Source organism: Prionailurus viverrinus, chromosome B2 (assembly GCF_022837055.1).
Source record: "Prionailurus viverrinus isolate Anna chromosome B2, UM_Priviv_1.0, whole genome shotgun sequence".
Classification (NCBI taxonomy): Eukaryota; Metazoa; Chordata; class Mammalia; order Carnivora; family Felidae; genus Prionailurus; species Prionailurus viverrinus.
Genome location: NC_062565.1, coordinates 40,436,991 through 40,454,288, shown reverse-complemented (window position 1 = coordinate 40,454,288; position 17,298 = coordinate 40,436,991). Strand labels below are relative to the sequence as shown.

At 52.3% G+C, this 17,298-nt stretch overlaps 1 protein-coding gene across 19 annotated transcripts in view; it reads left to right on the top strand.

Annotated features, from left to right (window-relative positions):
• Nucleotides 1-17,298, top strand: part of TRERF1 (transcriptional regulating factor 1) — a 211,686-nt gene that overhangs the window by 169,249 nt on the left and 25,139 nt on the right. For 15 of the 19 annotated variants that reach the window (XM_047858704.1, XM_047858711.1, XM_047858701.1 and 12 more), the window contains 9 exons: nt 1,617-3,314; nt 4,775-4,821; nt 5,679-5,829; nt 6,889-7,188; nt 10,658-11,045; nt 11,737-11,803; nt 13,690-13,829; nt 13,962-14,065; nt 15,829-15,904. In XM_047858704.1, coding sequence (XP_047714660.1) covers nt 1,875-3,314; nt 4,775-4,821; nt 5,679-5,829; nt 6,889-7,188; nt 10,658-11,045; nt 11,737-11,803; nt 13,690-13,829; nt 13,962-14,065; nt 15,829-15,904 — 2,713 coding nt within the window. In that variant the 5' untranslated portion in view covers nt 1,617-1,874. The remainder of the gene's footprint in view (nt 1-1,616; nt 3,315-4,774; nt 4,822-5,678; nt 5,830-6,888; nt 7,189-10,657; nt 11,046-11,736; nt 11,804-13,689; nt 13,830-13,961; nt 14,066-15,828; nt 15,905-17,298) is intronic. The other 4 variants (XM_047858716.1, XM_047858715.1, XM_047858718.1 and 1 more) reach the window with 2 other exon arrangements.

Below are 17,298 nucleotides of genomic sequence, written 5' to 3'. Positions count from 1 at the left end.
ACTTTGACTCAGGTCATGATCTCACAGTTCGTGAGTTCAAGCCCCTCATCAGGCTCTGTGCTGACAGCTCAGAGCCTGGAACCTGTTTCAGATTCTGTGTCTCCTTCTCTCTCTGTTCCTCCCCTGCTTGTGCTCTGTCTCTCTCTCTCTCTCAAAAATAAATAAAGATTAAAAAAAAATTTTTTTAAAGATTTTCTCTCTCTCTCTCTCTCTCTCCCCCCCGCCCCTCCCCCACTTGCACACACTCTCTCTCTCAAATAAAAGTTAAAAAACAAACAAACTTTGATTGCAGTGTAGTGCTTGAAGGTCTTCGTGTATTGCCAGGGGTTACATATTCCAGCTAGAAGTCCCCTAAAACATTTTTTTAAAAAGGGCGGGGGGGCACCTGAGTGGCTCAGTCAGTTAAGCATCTGATTTCAGCTCAGGCCATGACTTCACAGGTCATGAGTTCGAGCCCCACATCGAGCTCTGCTGTCAGTCTGTCAGCGTAGAGCCCACTACGGATCCTCTGCCCTTCCCCCCCGTTTGTGCTCTCCCCAAAATAATTATTTTGAAAAAAAGAAAAAGAGAAGGCCCCTATAGAACCTGTGAGACTCACACCGGACTAAACCCGTCTCTCCAAATTCCCTAGTTCATGTTCCTAAGACTTGTCCCACTGTGGTTTTTTTTCGTGCCAGGTCATCACTGCGCATACATGTTTCCCTGAGCAGGAACCTCAGAAAGTGAGGAACTGTGTTGAGCTAACAGACAGACTAGCATGTGCAGTACTCCTCCTTGGAAATTTATCCAGTTCTGTTTTGTATCCAGGATAAGCTTTCTAGTCTATGTTCCCATATCTGTTATTTTTTTTTAATTTTTTTAAATGTTTATTTTTGAGAGAGAGACAGAGTGCGAGCGGGGTGCGGGGCAGAGAGAAAGAGAGACACAGAATCCGAAGCAGGCTCCAGGGTCCGAGCTGTCAGCACAGAGCCTGACGCGGGGCTCAAACTCGTGAACTGGGAGATCATGACCTGAGCTGAAGCCAGACACTTAACCAACTGAGCCACCCAGGCGCCCCCCCCCCCCCCCGCCATATCTGTTATTTTTACCTTTTTATTACATGCATCTCTTTTCTCCTTGTATCATACTTATTCATGTGACCTATCATCACCTTTTCTAACCATAAGCGTCTCAAGAGCTGGCCCACATCCTAATCATTTCTTGGCATTGTGCCTTATGCTTAGTAGGTGTCCAGTAAGTGTCTGCTGGGCGGAGAAGTTGATAAATGAAGTGTCCTAAACTTCTTCCTATCCCCTGCAGGTCCTAGGATAGTGCTGGGCTTTCAACAGCCGAGTCCCAGAAGAATGGATGCATTAATCAGTGAGCAAAACAATGAATTAACAGATCAATAAACTAATGAGCCATTGAGCAATGGCTCGAAAGGAAGAGAGTTTGTGTCTCACATGAGGGTCCAGATCTGCAGAATCAGTGTAAAGGGTGTGCAGTGTATGAAACAGGCTATTTCTAATCAAGTCTCCTGTTTTGTATTTAATTCTGTAACTGGTTGTGGTAGATGTAATTGCTCGCGCAGAGCATCCAAGTAAATCCTGTCCTGTGCTTTGCATCTTGTCTTGCAGGTGTGAGCGTCATCTCTTCACCACGGTGGTGTTTGGTCCATACCTCAGCCCGGGTGAGGATGTAAAACCCCCCGCTCTGCACATGAGTGGTACAGGCCAACAGGAACATCTGGCTGCAGCCACGTCCACAGACATGTCAGCCGTGGAATAGTGTGGACGCCTCCTCTCAGCTTCTCAGGGTTTCAGTCCTTTTGAGTTTGTCTCATTGACCTTTTTTTATGGTTTTGTGGCTGGACGTTCACGACCAAGGCAGGCGCCATGGGGGATCAGCAACTATACAAGACCAATCACGTGGCCCACAGTGGTGAGAACCTTTTCTACCAACAGCCACCACTTGGCATCCACGGCGGGCTGAACCACAACTATGGGAATACAGTCGCTGGGGCTGGAATGGATGCCCCTCAGGCATCGCCCATCTCCCCCCACTTCCCTCAAGATACTCGGGATGGTCTAGGCTTGCCTGTTGGTTCCAAAAACCTTGGCCAAGTAGATACCTCGAGGCAGGGAGGGTGGGGAAGTCATACAGGACCCGGAAACCACGTCCAGCTCCGTGGCGGCCTGACCAACTCAAACATGATGTGGGGGACACCGGCCCAGGCTGAGGCCACCGATGGCTACCAATATACCTACTCCCAGGCCAGTGAGATCCGGACCCAGAAACTCACCAGCGGTGTCCTGCACAAGCTAGACTCCTTCACCCAGGTGTTCGCCAACCAGAACCTGCGAATTCAGGTCAACAATATGGCCCAGGTGCTGCACACCCAGTCGGCAGTGATGGACGGAGCCCCTGACAGTGCCCTCCGCCAGTTGCTGGCCCAGAAACCCGTGGAGCCCCCAGCGCCGGCTATTCCTTCTCGCTACCAGCAGGTGCCCCAGCAGGCTCACCCTGGTTTCGCTGGCGGGCTGTCCAAATCAACTCTCCAGGTAGGGCCGCACCCTAGCCAAGGGCATCTGTATTATGACTACCAGCAGCCACTGGCGCAGATGCCAGTGCAAGGCGGACAGCCACTGCAGGCCCCACAGGTGCTGTCCCAGCACGTGCCACAGATGCAACAGCACCAGTATTACCCGCAGCCACAACAGCAGCAAGCCGGGCAGCAGCAGATGGCCATGCAAGAAATGCAGCAGCAGCAGCAGCAGCAACAGCAGCAGCAGATTCGCCCAGCACAGCCTCAGCAGCCGCAGCAGCAGCTGCAGCTACAGCAGCGGCAGGGTTCCATGCAGATACCTCAGTATTACCCATCCCAGCCCGTGATGCAGCACTTGCAAGAGCAGCAGCAGCAGCAGCAGATGCACCTACAGCCCCCTTCTTATCACAGGGACCCCCACCCGTACGCCCCAGAGCAGGCGCACGCCGTCCAGCTGATTCAGCTGGGCTCCATGCCCCAGTACTACTACCAGGAGCCCCAGCAGCCCTACAGCCACCCCCTCTGCCCACAGAGCCACCTGCCCCAGCACCAGCAGCGCGAGGACGGTCAGCCCAAGACTTACCCAAGCGACAGGCAGGCCCCGGCCATGCTGAGCTCCCACGGCGACCTGGGGCCTCCTGAGGCAGGAATGGGAGACCCGGCCAGCTCGGACCTGAACCGGCTCAGCAGTGCCCTCCCTCATCGGCCACTCCTGTCCCCCGGCGGGATCCACCTCAACAACATGGGGCCTCAGCACCAGCAGCTGTCTCCCAGTGCCCTGTGGCCCCAGGTATTCCCATGGGGGGAGTTTCTCTTGGTATCTCGGGGTGCTGCAGGGCCAGCCAGGGCTGAGTGTGTGCGGAGCCCCGTCCTCTCTGCCACCCGTCCAGTGCCTTTTGTTCTTTTTTTATTACCCCACGAACGTTAACCTACGTGTGCCAGGCAAGATCTGGGCCAGGCATGTGGAATACAAAATCAATTTCAACTCAGTCCTTGTGACAGAGGTGGCCAAAATACCACGGGAGGTCCCGGATGATGTATGTAGCAGTCAAGGCCTGAGTCAAGGGTCCAGGGATAATCCAGCAGGGGTGTCTGGCCCCCTTCGATCTGAATCCTCAGGGAATTCCTTGTGAAATTGTTTCCCCTTTGGGAAGGAGACCACGTCATGACAGCATTGCTCAAAGTATATTGCTCTGAAGAGAACTACCGTAGAACGTTTAATAGATATGGCTGGGGGGATGGGTTCTCCAGATGAATAAATGTGGCGGCAGGGGTGGGGGGGTTCTTAAAGTGAGTCAAGTTGCAGTGCTGAGGGGCTTCTCAGAGCCTTTAATAGGCCCATGTGCGCTGTGAATCTCCCAGAGGGGATACCTCCTGTAGCTTCAGAGATGAAAATCTTAGCCGCCCTCAGGATCCAGGCAGTTAAACTGAGTAAGCAAAATGACTTGTCAGGAGACCATCAGGGATGGTGCCAGCTGTGCTGGCCTGGAGGACAAATGCCCCATCTCTTGGCATTCTTATTCAGGACTTTTCAAATCGGTCTAGCCAAACAAAAACTGTCCGCAGGCCTGTGGGCCACTGTCGCTAACCTTTGATAGTTTCCCAAATGGATTTGCCACAAAACGGCCCCCTGTGTGCTGGGCACTACTCATGCCTTGGTATGTTCCAGGTGCTACACCCATGTGACAACAGGTTCACGGGAGAAGGGAGCCTTGAATGGGACCAGGATAGGTGGAGAGTGGGCTCTGATGGAGGTTGGAGGCTGGAGATGAACTTCCCTTGACCCTGTCTTGTTTGGCACTCAGGCCCAGTGGTAACTGAGAGCCTTTCTGAATATAAGAATAAGGTGACATGGCCAAAGCTGACCTGACCAGCAGGCGGCCTCCGGGCATGCTGCTGTGTCATCCAGCTCTCTGTTCCATGTCTCTCTTGGGAATGGAGCCTGTCTGTGCACAGAGTGGTGGACAGGGAGAACAGGAAGGAACAAGGTAGGGGACAGTCCTGGTGGGCTGGTGGCTGGTGGCGGCTCCCAGAATGGGCATGGTCCTGCGTTGGGGGACTGGGGAAAGCAAGGGAAAGAAGTGTCAGGTGCACCCAGCATCCGGACATGAACTGCTGGCCCCTGTGAGCTCAGGAAGCATTCTAGAAGCGCAGGCCCTGGGGGTCCCTCAGCTCAAAGACTCCTTCCATCAGAAACACACTTTTTTCTCTTTCTTTTTTCTTCCGGTGTCGTGCGTGGCTCAAAATTAGATGCATCTACCTGATGGCAGAGCCCAGCCAGGGTCCCCTGAGTCAAGGTAGGATTGATGCAACGAGGCATGTGGGCATTTGGGGAGACTGGGAGGTTTTCCGGGATTGTCTCTCAAGATTCATTTTCCAAGTCAATTACTCAAAGAGGTTTGTAGGAATAATAATAGCAACTATTGTGTTTGAGCACTTACCATGTGCTAGGCACTCTATATTTTGTGTGATAAAGCCACTCAGTGAGGGTAGGTAGGATTACCATGTGCCTAGCGCATAGTAAGCACTCCGCCATTGTTAGCTTTATTACTATGACTTTACAGAAGAGAAAACAGACTCAGAGAGCTTAGAGTTGTACAGCAAGTAAGTGGCAATGCTGGGATGGACTCCAAAGGCCATGTTCTGTCCGCTGTTCATTCGGTCAGTATTTAGTGAGTACCTACCATGTGCTGGGCATAGAGCTAAGATTTGAGAACGCAGCAGTGAATAGTACAGACTTGCTCCCCTCATCATGGGCATGGTAAATACTGCGCCAGAACCTGAGAAACTGCTAAGTCTGGAGCCTGAACCAGAGGACTTAGACACGTGTCTCTAAGGGAAGGCTTCTGGAATAGGCGGCCCAAGCTGACCCTAGAAAGGTGATTGCTCAGAGGAGGAAAAAACCCAGCACTCAATGGCCTAGAACGAAGCAGGTTTTGTTCAACTCTTGCACGGTTTTGAGCAAGCCCTTTCCCACTCTTCAGCCTCAGTTTTCCTTCTGTAAATTTGGCTTAGTTTGGGATAGTACACGTGGGGCCCTGGGAGCACTAGATAAATGAAATGGGTTCATTGTGGGGTGTGAGGTCTTGTGATAAGTCGTTCTTCCTCTTTCTCAACGTGTGTGTCCTCTTCGTTTGGCCCTACCCTTGAGCAGTGGCCAACCAAAAGGAGTGTTTGGGGAGCAGTTTGATGCCAAGAACAAATTGACGTGCTCCATCTGCCTGAAGGAATTCAAGAGCCTGCCTGCCCTGAATGGCCACATGCGGTCTCACGGGGGAATGAGAGCCTCCCCCAGCCTCAAACAGGTTAGCAGGAGCCAGCCCCCCAGCCCTTCCCAGGCCATGTGCTGCTTGCTTTGCTTTGCTGCTGTCAGACAGAGAGTGATGTGAACCCCAAGCGGGTACCTGGGGAGGCACAGTCCTTCCCTGACGGGAGTGCTTAAGCTTTGACGCTAGGAGCCGGCCAGGTCAAACAGACCCCGCTTGCACCAGTTCCATGAACAAGGGTCAAAATTAGAGGGACTAGAAGTCTTTTTTAGGAGACCCCAGTCTCCCCACCTCCTAGAAAAGACAGCAAAAGAAAACATGTAGATTTTTAACTTCTGCTGCTTGAAGCACCCAAGACCAGCGTTCTCTTGGGCCTTCCAAATTAGTAGCCAATGGCCCGGGAAAGCTAACGTGACCTTCAGGCTCTCAGCCAGCATTTTCTATTCACTAGTTCGCACTAGCGTTAGGCTGTGGCAATGGAAGGTTTTTAAATACGCTCAGGAGTAAGTATCCAGGGAGGATATCCATGTGGTGAACTATCCGTGCGGTTTTAGAGTTAGATTAAAATCCGACGAAGAATTTCTTAAATTCTTTGGATATTATTGATCTGAATTTAAGTCTGTGGGATTAACTCTCTGTTCTCCAAAATTTTGGCTCACCCAGGTCACTTCCATTACCTGACCATACCAGATAAAAGAGCTTTGTCTTCCATTTGCCAGATGAGTAAACTGAGGCCCATAGAATTAAAAGGTCCTACACAAGAGCTTATGTGTTCTGTTTTGTGCCTGATCACCGTCCATATCCTTTTCTTTAAAAGCAGTGACAACAGATGTTTAATATCTGTTTTAATTATGCGAGTGATAACAGTCTAGATTTTTTAAATGTAGAAAATAGAATTGCATGGCCTTGTCCACTGCCAACTGGCATCACTTGAGCAAGGGACTCAGGGCCTTGCATCCTGAGTGCACCACCCTGCAGTGGTTCTCTGTCACCCACGCATGATGTACTAAAACATTTCGAAAAAGGCAAAGTGCATCCCCCCACCCCCTTGGGAAGGCTGCTCTCAGCCCAGGATCAAAGCCTTTATTATCTGTGTAGGAGGAAGGAGAGAAGGCCCTGCCGCCTCAGCCCCAGCCGCCACTGCCTCCGCCTCCGCCGCCACCGCAGCTCCCTCCCGAGGCAGAAAGCCTCACGCCTATGGTCATGCCCGTGTCTGTCCCTGTCAAGCTTCTCCCGCCCAAGCCAGGCTCTCAGGGCTTCGCCAACAGCATCGTTGCCGCCCCCTCCACCAGAGACAAGCCAGCCAGCTCGATGTCGGACGACGAGATGCCCGTGCTCGTGAGGATGACCCTTTCTCCCCCACACTCACCCCAAGGGGCTGCCCCCCACCCGCCTGCTGTGAGTTGCTGCCCTGCCCCGCCTGCCTGGGGTGGGAACATCCCTTTGCTTTCCTGGAGATGGGGCAGCTCTTCCGGGTCACTTGCCTGAGCTCCAATGTGGCTTGGCCTCTCAGGTTGAGCACCACCCCCTGCCCCCGCAATCATGGCTGCCTTGGGAATCCCATCCTTGTCCACACTGGCTGCTACCCGGGCGAATTGTCTGTTACTCTACCAGGCGAATTGTCTGGGTTAGATTCTGAGAGACCCGAAAGGGTTCCAAGATTAAAACAAAGATGATAACTCAGCTGGTAATCACAGCTATTAAAATACGGAAATACTATCCCAAGTAATAAAAAGCTGTTGCCCAGGGCCCTGGCTCCTCCTTCGAGATCTTCGAGCCTCCCCAAATTCAGAAGTCAAAGATGTAACCCCTGGCACAGCAGAGCCTCCACACAGCAGCCCTGGCATCCGTTCTGATGGCCAGCCTAACCAGATGCTTGATATTTTCGGTATCACACCTGCATAAATATCCTGGGAAGATATTTACTAAGGTTCCCAAAATAATTCCACTGAAAGGCACCCACCCCCAATCCCAGGAAAGCAAAGAGATTTGTGTTTCTCGCTCACTGTTAAATTCTCCTTCTCTCTCAAATTCCAATTGCTTCACTCAAGCAGCTTAGCGTGGCTCTGGGGCAGAGATCTCTGTCTCCGTCTCTCTCTCTGTCTCTCTCTCTCTCTCTCTCTCTCTCATTCGATCTCATCCCCCCCCCCCCACTTCCTTCCTTCCCTCCCTCCTTCGTTCTTTCTCTCTTCCTTCCTTCTTTCCTTTTTCCCTCCCCTAGGGAATCTGTAACCCACATGGTTGATGACCTCAGACTTGTTCCCTCCCCACAAAGTGTATGCTGGGTCACATTTGTCCTCAGAGAATAGGTGGCTGCTGGGATCCCAGGTGGCATGAGGGTGGAGGTTGGGCCATAATAGGGGTAGGGAGAATAATGAAGAGAACTAGAAAGGGCCAGAAAGAATATTCTTTGTTCTCTGTGTAATACCAAGGCCTCAGAAGAGGAGAAGCTAATGGGGAGCCTCTGGGGGTGAGGGTTCTCATAAACCAGAAGGACTTGGAGGCCAGCAACAGGCAGAAAGATGAAATGACAGAGCCGGGCTCCCCCTTTGCCCAGGGAAGTTCCTGATTTGGTAGGAGGGACACGGTTGCTACCCCTAGAGAAGTGTCAGCCTGAAGCTGGACACAGTAAGATGCCTAGTCACATGGGGATCAGAGCCCCACGCAGCACCCCCTGCTCCAATTCAGACAGTGAGAGAAAAGCCAGGGCAGAGAAGAAACCATGATCCCCTGCATGTGGCTGGACGGGAGCACCCCTGGGCAGCTAAAGTAACCAGGGGGCTGGGGAGGTGCGAGGGAGTTTGGTATGAGTTTGCTCAGCAGATCACCATGAGGACAGTTCTGAGCAGGGTTTTAAAGGCATTGATGGAGCTGGCTGTGCGGAAAAGGTGAGAGAGAACTCATAAGTAGGAGATACGCTGAAGAAGAAGCATGTAGCTGGAATTGAGTGAACACAAGCAAGGTCCTGACACTTGACTTAAAGAAATTAAAATATCTGGGGAGGACCCCTGAGTTCTAATCCCCGCTCTGCTACTAGCCAGCTGGGGATGCAGGCAAGTGAAACCCTCCCCCTCACAGAGCTTGGGTTTCCCCCCTGAGCTTGGGTTTGGACTCATCATCTCCCTGCTCTTGGGGAGCTTTTAAAACCTCTGTGAGTGGTCCCGCCTCCAGAGTCTGAATAGATTGGTGGAAGTGGAACCCTGCAAATGCTTCCTGTCAGGTGACATCCAGGTCTGACATTCTGGGTGGCTTCTCTTGCCCAGGTTCTCAGAGCCTTGCCTGGTGTTGAGAGTTGGAGTGACAGGACCAGAGGCTCAAGTAGAGGGAGCCCAAAAGGGACCTTTGACCCTGTGATCAGAGGTCTGGATTCTGGTGCAGGGTTGAAGTCATGCAAGGTCTGCATGTGCTCAGATGGCCTCATCAGTTACCCAGGAACAGGATATATAAAGCCTTAGGATTGCTTCCCCACTTGGGGGGCATAGATGTCCTCTCCCCATTCTCCTCAGACCTCTTTCTCCGCCTCAGCCTCAGATGGTGAGGAGCCCTCTGGTGGGGAGAGGAGACAGGTTGTGGCACTCTGGCCTAAGGAGAGCCCCCCCTGGGGGTGAGCTGGGAGCCTGAGCCGGAGGGGGGCGGGGCTCTGCCCCCTCTTCTTTCCTCACCTCTCAGTTTCTCTGGACTTCCTTCCCAGGGGCTGGGATAGCACTCCCGAAGACAATGAAACTAAGGGACAAACAGGAGGGGTGGCAGTGGGAGCCCAGAGCTGAGGGGTGACTAGAGCATGTCCATGGCCTGGAGGCAGCTGGTCACATGACCATGGCCAGCCCTTCCCATCACCCCTTGCTGCCTCCTACTCAGATGCTACCCTGGGCACAGGAATTGTCAGGAACTACAGCTGTGACAGGCACTGGCCTGCAGGGCCTGGGAGGGTGCCACAGACTGTCCAGAACTTTTCTGCAGGTATCCCCACTGCCTCTCCCAACCCCACTGCATGGCCTCCCCAGCCACACCCATCTGGGTTCTTCTGGGCTGATGCTGGCACACAACCCACGTCTGTTTCTGTTTGGCTTTGGCATGCCCTGCTTATCTATTTGTGTGCATATGTTTACTTATTAGTATATATGTATCCACGTGGCAGATCTTCCTTCCAGACTATGCTTGGTGCGGCTGCCATAAAATAAACGAACGCTGCTGACAGGAAGCAACACAAGAGAAAGGCTTGCTGCAAATGAGCTACCAGGCCTGGGAGCATAGTGAGGGGTGGTGAGGGGGGAGCTCGACCAAATCCATTTTTAGGAGAGCAGAGGGCCTTAAAGACCATAGATGGCTCTCCCTCAGCTCGTTACCTCGCAGGAGAGCCTGGTGTGTGGGTCACTGGCCCTGGGAGCCTTGGCTAGGCCTGTCCCCCTCGCCGCAGCCTCTGCCCAGCTTCCCTGCGTGGATTATTCTTGTCCCCTTCTCAGAACATGTGTTATCTGTCCCCGATGTCTGTCCCCTGGGAGCGGTGGGGAATTAAAGGGCCCACTCAGGCTAGATTCCGCTCACCAGATGGGAATGCAGTGATAAGCAATAAAGAATGTGAATTTATTCTTTCTTGCCCACCCACCATTCCTACCACCCCCAACTCTCCCCAGACATTAGGGATTTCCTCCCAACCCAGAGTTTTCTCCCCCGTCAAGCCACGGAACTCGCCCTGTGGGAAACGGATGGGGCTGCTTTTCAAGGGAGAGGATGCGGGGGAGGGGGGACGGCGGACAAGTGGACAGGCGGCCCCCCGTTAGCGCGGAGGGTCCCCTTCCCTCAACCTGTGGAAACGGCCTGCGGGGAAGGCCTGAGTGTTCGAACGGGCCCATTCTTTCCGTTCCAGGAAATTCCCAAGAAGCATCAGCCGGCCCCGGCCAAAGCCGAGGAACCCCTCAGGACGTTGCCGGAGAAGAAGAAGTTCCGGCACCGGCCCGAGCCGCTCTTCATCCCGCCACCGCCCTCCTACCCCGCCAACCCCGCCGCCGCCTCCTACTCGGGCGCCACCCTCTACCAGAGCCAGCTGCGCTCCCCGCGCGTCCTCGGGGAGCACCTGCTCCTGGACCCCGCCCACGAGCTGCCCCCCTACACGCCCCCGCCCATGCTGAGCCCGGTGCGCCAGGGCTCGGGGCTCTTCAGCAACGTCCTCATCTCGGGCCACGGCCCCGGCGCCCACCCGCAGCTGCCCCTCACGCCCCTGACGCCCACGCCGCGGGTGCTGCTGTGCCGCTCCAGTGAGTCCCCGCCGCCCCTCGGGGCCTGGCCCTGCCGGGTCCCCACCGCTGCGGGAGGGGCTCCCTTCCTGCCGTGGGGGCGCATTTACTCCACCAGTTTCTGCCGTGGCCCCGCTCCATGCAGCACGCCCTGGGCCGGGTGCCAGAGGCAGAATAAGTGTGCGATGCTTACCCTCGAGGCAATCCCAGTCCAGCTGGGGAGACCCCAAAGCCGTGATTACGGTCTCTTTGGCCTAAGCGGGTGGTTCAAGTGTGCACACGCTGCCTGAGCCTGTGCCGTGGATAATCGTCTGAGGCACCCCCGCATCAGTGTACTAAGTAGATCTACGAATGGGGTTAGGTAGTATTTGCAAGGCCAGGCTTCCGCATTTTCTGAACATGCTGTGTAAAGATCAAGCACCGAGAGCCCGGTAGCCAGTATCTCTTTCTAGGGTGTGAATGGCTTCCTAGAAACAGTGAGCTTGGCAGACCAGAGTGGGGCCGCTGGCTTCCTACCCTGTGTGAGAAATGAGTAACCCTAAGCCATTTAACACCACACACCAGCCAGTTCCTTGGAAACTGCAGGGGGTAACTCTGGCATGGGTTGGGCGCGAGAGGGGTCCCAGTATGACTGTTTAGGTCGCTGCTCATTTGCTTTAGTCTCTTCAGTACCATTTCTTGTTGACCGTTAACCTCTGGTTTTGTGCTTCAGACAGCATTGATGGCAGCAACGTGACAGTCACCCCAGGGCCTGGAGAGCAGACCATTGATGTTGAACCGTAAGAAAAAGCCAATTTTATTTTTAATGCTTTTTTTTTTTTTTTTTGACGTTTATTTCTGAGACAGAGAGACAGAGCATGAGCAGGGGAGGGGCAGAGAGAGAGGGAGACACAGAATCTGAAATAGGCTCCAGGCTCTGAGCTGTCTGCACAGAGCCCGATGCGGGGCTCGAACCCACAGACCGCAGGATCATGACCTGAGCTGAAGTCGGAAGCTTAACCGACTGAGCCACCCAGGTGCCCCTTAATGTTTATTTATTTTTGAGAGAGAGAGAGAGAGAGAGAGAGACCGGGTCCATTGATGTTGAACCGTAAGAAAAAGCCAATTTTATTTTTAATGTTTATTTATTTTTGAGAGAGAGAGAGTCAGGGTGTGAAGGGCAGAGAGAGGACGACACAGAGTCTGATGCAGTCTCCAGACTCTGAGCTGTCAGCAGAGCCCGATGTGGGGCTCAAACCCATGAACCATGAGATTATGACCCGAGCCGAAGTTGGACCTTTAACCGACTGAGCCACCCAGGCACCCCCCAGTTTTTTTTATTTTTTATTTTTTGTTTTAGAGAGAGAGAGAGTGTGTGTGCATGTGTGCACAAGCGGGAGGAACAGAGTGAGAGAATCTTAAGCAGGCTCCATGATCAGCGAGAAGCCAGACACAGGACTTGATCCCGTGACCCTGGGATCATGACCTGAGCTGAAATCAAGAATCAGATGCTCAACTGACTGAGGATGAGGAACTTTTTTTTTTTAAGTTTATTTATTTATTTTGAGAAAGAGAGAGAGAGAGAGATGGGCAGAGAGAATCCCAGGCAGGCTCTGCACTATCAGCACAGAGCCCGATGTGGGCCTGGACCCACAAACCACGAGATCATGACCTGAGCTGTTTAACCAACTCAGCCACCCAGGCACCCCAAGGATAAGGAACTTTGAGAAGTACCACTTAATGAGAAGTTGTAGAAATTATAGGATCATGCTGTTTCTCAAGTACTGGTGTTTCAAGGCTTTTGCCAAAGACTAACTGCATAATAAAAGCTTGAAGCCCTGTATTCACTAGATCTGTGCCTCATGTCTCTATCTCCAGCTGTATGAGCCAGTTGGGTTGTGGCCACATGCTTGCACATCCCCAGTGACATTGAGGCAGCCTTCTCAGGGTACCCAGCTTTCTACAAGGCTCCATCCAAATGCCCTTGCTTTCCCATCCCCTCCCTAAGATTCTTGGCTGGTCGTCCAAACAGGCTTGTTGAGTACTTAAGTTGTGGGGTGGGTGGTGGGGGGTATAATGGAAGAGAAAGGTGCTATTTTCATAGATGAGCACAGAACATACCAGGCGGTGGCATGGTGAATACACTGAGTCAGGAGGCAGAAAACCGGAGTTCCAGCCCCATTTTGTTACTTGACCTTGATCAAGTTAACCTTTCTAGGCTTTAGTTAACTCATCTATTAAGTGGGAATAATTGTCCCTGCCTTGCTTACGTCACAGGTGTTTGTGAGATTCACATGGGATAATTTAGGTGAAAGTGGTGTGAAAGGGATAACAGATATCACCAGCACATTGTATTTGTTCCATTTTTCCTGGTTAAATGGTGCCATCGGCCATACTCTGGGCAGCTGTTGCCTTGCAATTAGCACCCTCCCTGTCTCGGTTACAGCATGCTGTGACCATCCAGGCGGGCTTCTCCCCTGCTTCCTGCAGTATCTCTTCCCGATCTTAAAGCTGTTCCTCATCCCAGTGAAAAGGCCATGCCTGGAATCTTAGGATCACACAGTGAGGAAATGCCCCTGCATTCTTCCTGCAGAAGGAATTGGTTTCCTTCTTTTTCAAGTTCCTGACAGTTGCTGTTGAGCTCAGATTGAAGACCACCCTGTTGTTTTCCTTCTTGTCATTAAAGACGCATCAACATTGGCTTGAGGTTCCAAGCAGAGATCCCAGAACTTCAGGATGTCTCCGCCTTGGCCCGGGACACACACAAGGCCACACTGGTATGGAAGCCCTGGCCAGAGCTGGAAAACCATGACCTCCAGCAAAGAGGTATTGGCCCATGGGAAGAAGTGGGTGGGAAAGGCTTGATCCTCTCACAGGGGTCTCTGACTCCAGGATCGTTCTGTTTGTCCATGAGACTGAGCTCTCTCTGATGCAGTGACTTCTCATTGTTCCCATCAGTGGAGAATCTCCTGAATTTATGCTGTTCGAGTGCGTTGCCCGGTGGAGGGACCAATTCTGAATTTGCTTTGCACTCTCTCTTCGAGGCCAAAGGTGATGTGATGGTAAGGAACCGTGGAAAGAGGGTTCACAGTTAACATTCTTCGTGTCAGAATTCTGGAAAGTATTTTTCCTGAGTTTGTGTTGTCCCACATACCATAAAACCAGTTGCTAAGATCATGACCAGTCAACATGCCACCATGTTCCTTAGCTCGTTGAGTAGGTGAGGATTTAAAGCCTTCGGGGGGGACCTGCAGTTGGACTTCTGCTGAGACATCTGTTCCTAAGTAATAATTATGGTCACATCTGTCTAGGGAAATGAGAATTTCGTTTCAGCAATCTTATAATTCCCATCAGAAAACAGGCCTCCGGTGATGGGAGGTAGAAAGCCTTACTGAAACAAGACCTGACCTATTATGCCCTGCTGATTCTTCTTCCCTCCTATGGAGTCAGCCAGTTTGGTGTTCATAGAACTGTTTTCTCCCCTAACCAAAGTGAAATGTCGCCTGTGCACCAACTGGTGTCATTCTTCCCCCTTTCGCACAGGTCTTTGGTGTCCCCAAACCAGCACTTTGGTGCCATTTTCCTAGGATCCGGAGCTGTTTGCCTGCTCCCCCTGGATTCCTGGCAAGAGCACTCTGTCACTAACCTCAGTTTCCCCTTTAGTAAACACAGGGTTTTCGTACCAGATCTAGCCTCCTCCTTGTTGATTTTATGAAAGTGCAAGTAAACAAATGTCCCAGTACTGTCTTGAGATTGTTGGTAGCCTTCGAGGATTTTTTTTTTTTTTTAATTTTTTTTTTCAACGTTTTTATTTTTATTTTTGGGACAGAGAGAGACAGAGCATGAACGGGGGAGGGGCAGAGAGAGAGGGAGACACAGAATTGGAAACAGGCTCCAGGCTCCGAGCCATCAGCCCAGAGCCTGACGCAGGGCTCGAACTCACGGACCGCGAGATCGTGACCTGGCTGAAGTCGGACGCTTAACCGACTGCGCCACCCAGGCGCCCCTTTCGAGGATTTTCTAGAATGTTAGAGAACTCTCCTTAATCCTTTAAGCTAAGTGTGGCAGTGAAGCACTACTCGAACTTTCCACGTGCACACAAATGACTTGGGTCATCTTGTTAAAATGCAGACTCTTATTCAGCAATTCTCAGGGCAGGGCCCAAGGTTCTGCATTTGTGACCAGCTCCGAGAAGGGATGCCTGTGCTGCTGGTCCACGGACCACACTTAGAGAAGCAAGATTGTAGACCTTGGCTCTGCCCCTAACCCATCTACTGTCCAACTCGACGTGCGCCATTTTTTTAAAAAGTCAACAAGGCTAAAGGAGGCATATTTGAAAGGGTTATTTAGCTAGGCTTCTCTGGAAAGACAGTGTGTAGTACAGTTATTACTAATAAAACTGTTTATGTTAAGTTGTAATTGAAACATGATTTTTCTGCAAAAACAGTTCCAAACCACCCACTCATTTCTGTGGAGCCTTTCCCCCGAGATTCAGTGTCCATTCAGAGGAGGCCCCGCCACCTCTCAGAGGCCAGGGCCTTCACCAAGGAGGGAGCGGGATCTCGACCACCGCCTGTATTTTTTTCTGACATGACCAACTGGCTGCAGGCACGGGCTGGGGGAGATAGATGTTCGAGTGGTGAGCCCTGTGGGGCGCTGGCCTGAAAGGGAGCCTCAGTTAGGGGAGTCTCCCTCTGGGTTTCCTTCTGGCACCCCCAGCTCCTGCCTCTGCACTGCTGACTCCTTTTCCCTCTTAGGTAATGGCCTTCCTAGGACGCACAGCCCCGTTACTGACTTTTGCCTTTTCTCTCCCATGGGTCTGCAGGCTGCTCTGGAAATGCTGCTGCTGCGGAAGCCAGTCAGGTTAAAATGTCATCCTTTAGCAAATTACCACTATGCCGGTAGGTCGCCAGGAGCCTTGTGCCCCATTGCTTCCTGAGAGCGGGCTCTTTGCATGTGTGGTGGTGTCGCTTTTTAATAATAAGATAGACCAGTCCTGTCCTAATCGCCACTCGTGAGCTCAAGGCCCCCTGGGACGCTGCTGGCGGGACAGCTGTGTCTGTTGGCTGTTTGTCTAGGCTTGGCCCCACATGGTTGTGCCAAGGGCTGGGTGATAGTGGTCAGTGCCTGCACGTGTGGTGGCGAGACTGGTGTACTGGGGAAAGGAACCACAGAGGGGACAGCACGGAGACAACCACACTCAGCAGCCCCTCAGCTTTGGAATCTGTAGACATGGGTTCACATCTTGCCTTCTGGAACCTTGGCTTCCTCGCCCATGAAATGGGGCTCCTACTGCATCCCTTGCAGCATTTTTTGTGACAGAGATAGTAGGTGTAGCGCAATGCATGGCACATTCTAGTAGTTCTTGTTAGTCATCTATTAAGTATTGTTTGCTGTGTACGAGAAACCGTGCTAAGTGCTAAGATGAAACAGTGACTATGACAGACATAGACAGAGTCCTGCCTCATGCCGTTTGGGGGTCTGAGGAGGAAGCAGTCGTTCAATAACAGATCACACTCGTGGCAGGAGAAAGCTACTCTAAATATGCATATACGGTACATGTGCACACACGTGCGTGCATATGCACGTGTGTATGCGGCTACAGGTAATACGCACATTACAGGCACATATACAGAGTGTGTCCTCTGAGGGTATGGGTTAATGATGGCATCACCAATAACAGGGGAAGGAGAAAATACGTTTGAGAGTTGAGTGTAGTGAGAATCGTGAGGAGAGAAGGCAACAGATGGCTGGGGGGCCTGCGGTGACAAAACGAAGTTGAAGTCCACATCTTAATTTCCGGTACCTGGTAGACCCATCCATTCCGGGGGTCTCCACGAACCCTGCCTGGGTTCTCTATTTCAGAGGGGGCTGAATCCTCTAATACTCCCTTGATAATCATTTGAAGGTTCCTTTATAGCTTTGGCCAGACCCTGCATAGTTAGGTGCTAAGTCCTTAAGTGGGCTTGGGGACCTAGTCATACCTTTTCTAGTCCTTGGTCCCAGTGGCCAGATGTGGCCTAAGGTGAGGGCTGCTTTACATACCAGCACATTCTTGATGGGCCTGCCCCTGCCCCCCCAGCCACCTATGCCCCACCACCTTTTGCCTCACTCAATGTGCTTCTCCCGTGAGCCGGCCTTCCTGCCTGTCATCGCAGCGGGGAGTGGCCTCAGAAGCCACCCACCTGAGCACAGACAGCCCTGGATGTCCGCCTGTGGATCACTGTCAGCACACAGGCCGCTACTGGAACTAGACAAGCACAAAATGGACACACGGATGAGAAATCCATCATTT